Source organism: Elephantulus edwardii, unplaced genomic scaffold, assembly GCF_000299155.1.
Source record: "Elephantulus edwardii isolate Elephantulus edwardi_28Jun2011 unplaced genomic scaffold, EleEdw1.0 scaffold00208, whole genome shotgun sequence".
Classification (NCBI taxonomy): Eukaryota; Metazoa; Chordata; class Mammalia; order Macroscelidea; family Macroscelididae; genus Elephantulus; species Elephantulus edwardii.
In genome coordinates, this window is record NW_006399958.1 from 4,267,093 (window position 1) to 4,270,314 (window position 3,222).

At 45.3% G+C, this 3,222-nt stretch overlaps 1 protein-coding gene across 1 annotated transcript in view; it reads right to left on the bottom strand.

Annotated features, from left to right (window-relative positions):
* The window catches only part of LOC102848751 (zinc finger protein 568-like), a 25,852-nt gene that overhangs the window by 6,511 nt on the left and 16,119 nt on the right, over positions 1 to 3,222 (bottom strand). The window contains exon 3 of the mRNA XM_006897393.1: positions 1,003 to 2,370. Within this exon, the coding sequence (XP_006897455.1) occupies positions 1,003 to 2,370 (1,368 nt within the window). The remainder of the gene's footprint in view (positions 1 to 1,002; positions 2,371 to 3,222) is intronic.

Here is a 3,222-nt window from a genome sequence, read left to right on the forward strand (position 1 = left end):
AAGGACAGTCCCATTCTACAACAGTGGCATCATGCAATATTTGTCCTTTTGTGACTGGGAAATGAGGTGTTAAAACACCACATTGTGCCTTGATTCCTAAGACTATAGATAGAACATCCACACTCTGCGTTTATGACTTTTATCCCCTCTGGATATTTTATAGTATGGGAAGCCAATACTAAATATTTGTGTGTGTGTGTTTTTTTTTAGAGGCTTCGTCTTTATTCAAGACAAACCATGAACAATTGATGGATTTCTCCAATACTAAATATTTGTAATAAACTGAATGCTATTTCAGGATGTGGGGGAGGCATGGTTCAAGGTAGGATTCACCTTGAGACAAGAAGGCAATCCTTAAGGGTTTATTGGATTCTTGCATTGTACTTGCTGAACCCTTCCCTCCTGAGTCTGGAGGAAGGTTTTAAATAGACAGAGTTTGGCTTCATTTGCATTGAATTCTTTGATTCACTTCCTGATAATTTTCAATACAAATACAGGGAAGCTGGAATAGAGGAGGCCTTCAGGGAGGAGAACTGCTGGCCCACTGTTTTTCAAGGTCTCTGTTCTCTATCATTCCTGGTAGTATTGTCTCATTATTAATAATAAATTATGAAAATACTTTACTGTCTGGCTGTAACATAGTCTCACAGTGAGGTAGAAATGTTGTTCCACTCTCGACCTCAGTGAATATCTCGGGTTTGACCTATGAGTCCTGTAGGGTGTATAAAAATAGTTAATTACATACTGAATGTACCAGCACAGGGCAGATATTGAGAGATAGGACACCATTCACTGTATCCACAGGATATTGTGCTGTGCAAATTCTGTTATCTCCCGATGGTCCACCTCTGGCAACAGGCTGTCCCACAAGGACCACGTCCTTCTTACCTAGAGTCCCCTGTTGTTTATTGATGTCTCAGCTGCCCCAGGAGAACTCCTGTCACTCACAGGGTTCTTTTGCTGGAGTTCAGTGCTCTGACTCGTCCAGGCACAGTCACCAACCTTGAGCCCATCCAGATGCTTCTCTTTTTGGTGTTGTCTCCAGTGAAAGGAAAGCCTAAAGGAGTCGGAGAAAGCCTTCCCACACTCCTGGCAGCTGTAGGGCGTCTCCCCTGCGTGAGATCTCTCATGCCAAGTTAAACCTTTCTTGGTCTTGAAGGCCTTCTGGCACTCGCTGCACTGGAAGGGCTTCTCTCCAGTATGTGATCTCTGATGCACAGTGAGACCTGTCTTGGAGCGGAAGGCCTTCTGGCACTCACTGCAATGGAAGGGCTTTTCTCCAGTGTGTGATCTCTGATGCACAGTGAGATTTCTCTTGGAGCGGAAGGCCTTCTGGCACTCGCTGCAATTGAAGTGCTTTTCACCCGTGTGGATCTTGAGATGCGAGTTGAGGCCCGATTTCCGGCAGAAGGACTTGCCGCAGTCACTGCAGGAGAAGGGGAACTGGCCCGTGTGAAGGGTCTGATGAGTAGTGAGGCTTGACTTCTGTCTAAAGCCCTTGCCACAGTCCCCACACACATATGGCTTCTCCCCCGTGTGAATTCGCAGGTGGACGGTGAGGCTTGTTTTTATCTGGAAGCCCCGGCCACAATCCCTGCACACATAAGGTGTCTCTCCCGTGTGAGTTCTCTGGTGGACGATGAGACTCTTCTTATACTTCAAACGTTTGCCACACTCATTGCACAAGAAGGGCTTCTCACCACTGTGCGTCCGCTGGTGGGCAATGACATCACTCTTCATTCTGAAGGCTTTGCCGCATTTATCACAATGGTAGGGCTTCTCTCCTCTGTGGATTCTGTGGTGCATGGAGCGACTGTATTGCGTGGTGAATCCTTTCCCACACTCCCCACACACGTAGGGTTTCTCTCCAGTGTGAACCCGCTGGTGAATGGTGAGCCCTGACCTCCTGATGAATCCCTTCCCACACTCAGCACACGTGTGCGGTTTCTCTACCAAATGTGTCTTCTGATGGATGTTGAGCTGCTTTATCTGGAGAAAGGCTTTGCCACACTCCGCACATTTATAAGGCTTTTGTCCTGTATGTGTTGTGTGGTGATGGTCATGGAGCTTTAACTTGTTAAAGAAGGCTTCCCCACACAGACTGCATCGATAGGGCATCTGTCCTAAGTGTAGAAGCTGATGGTCAGTGAGGGTAGACTTTCTGTGGAAGGCTTTCCCACACTCGCTGCAGGCATGGGTCTTTTTAATCGTCTCAGGTTTCTTATACTTAACGGTTAGGGACTTGGTGGGGCTGCATTTCTGGCTCCTGGGGAATTGGATTTCATTACAAACTTGCTCACGGCCCACAGGAACCAAGGCTCTCTCGTCTTTGAGAGGCTCAGTGGAATTTTTTATGTCCTCACTTCTGATCTGCGTGATGGAGGATAAGCTTAAATTTGACTTCACACCTCTTTGACAGATGTCAAACATACTTTCCATCAAAGGAAGATGAACTGTCCACTGATGAGTGGTGTTTTCTGATGCAGGGTGTTTATAGGACTGTCTTGTTCTCTCAACTCTTCTTACATGTTTCAACCATCCAAGAGGATGTTCATCAACGTCCCAGGTTTCTACGAAAGAAGGGAACAAATCACCCTCCCTTACACTTGAACTGTTACGTATGTATTTATGAAAAATTGTTAGTGATATAAGGTAACTCTTCGGTGAAAAGCTGGTCAGAGCGTAAAAATAGTACCAGGAATATTGTACCTGGCATACAGACAAAAACCATATAAAATAAACTGAGTGAAGCTGAATATTAGAATATTAAATTTAATAGTAAACCAAATGATACTTTAAAGGTGTTTCTGAAGAGTCAACGTGGTTCTTAGTTTATATTAACTGAATCCCTCCCTCCTGAGATGAGCATAAAGAGGAACTTGGCCTTATCTGCAAAAGACTTCACCATGATACTAGGTTTTTCTTTTGTACTTCCTTATAATTTTGTCTACCTTCCTAATGATTTTCAATGAATACCCAGAGAGACATGGTTTGAGGCCTTCAGTCAAGGGAACGGCTGGCCCCCGTTTTTCATGCTCTCTCTTTTGTATCATTCCTTGTAGTTGGGCTCATTATTATATCTTGTCGTTATGTGCCGTCAAGTCGCTTATGAACTCATAGTGACCCTATGTACAACAGCCCTAAACCCTGCTCTATCCTGTGCCAACCGCACCGCCTCTGACACTCCCATCCCGATTACCCCAGTCACTGAGTCAATCCATC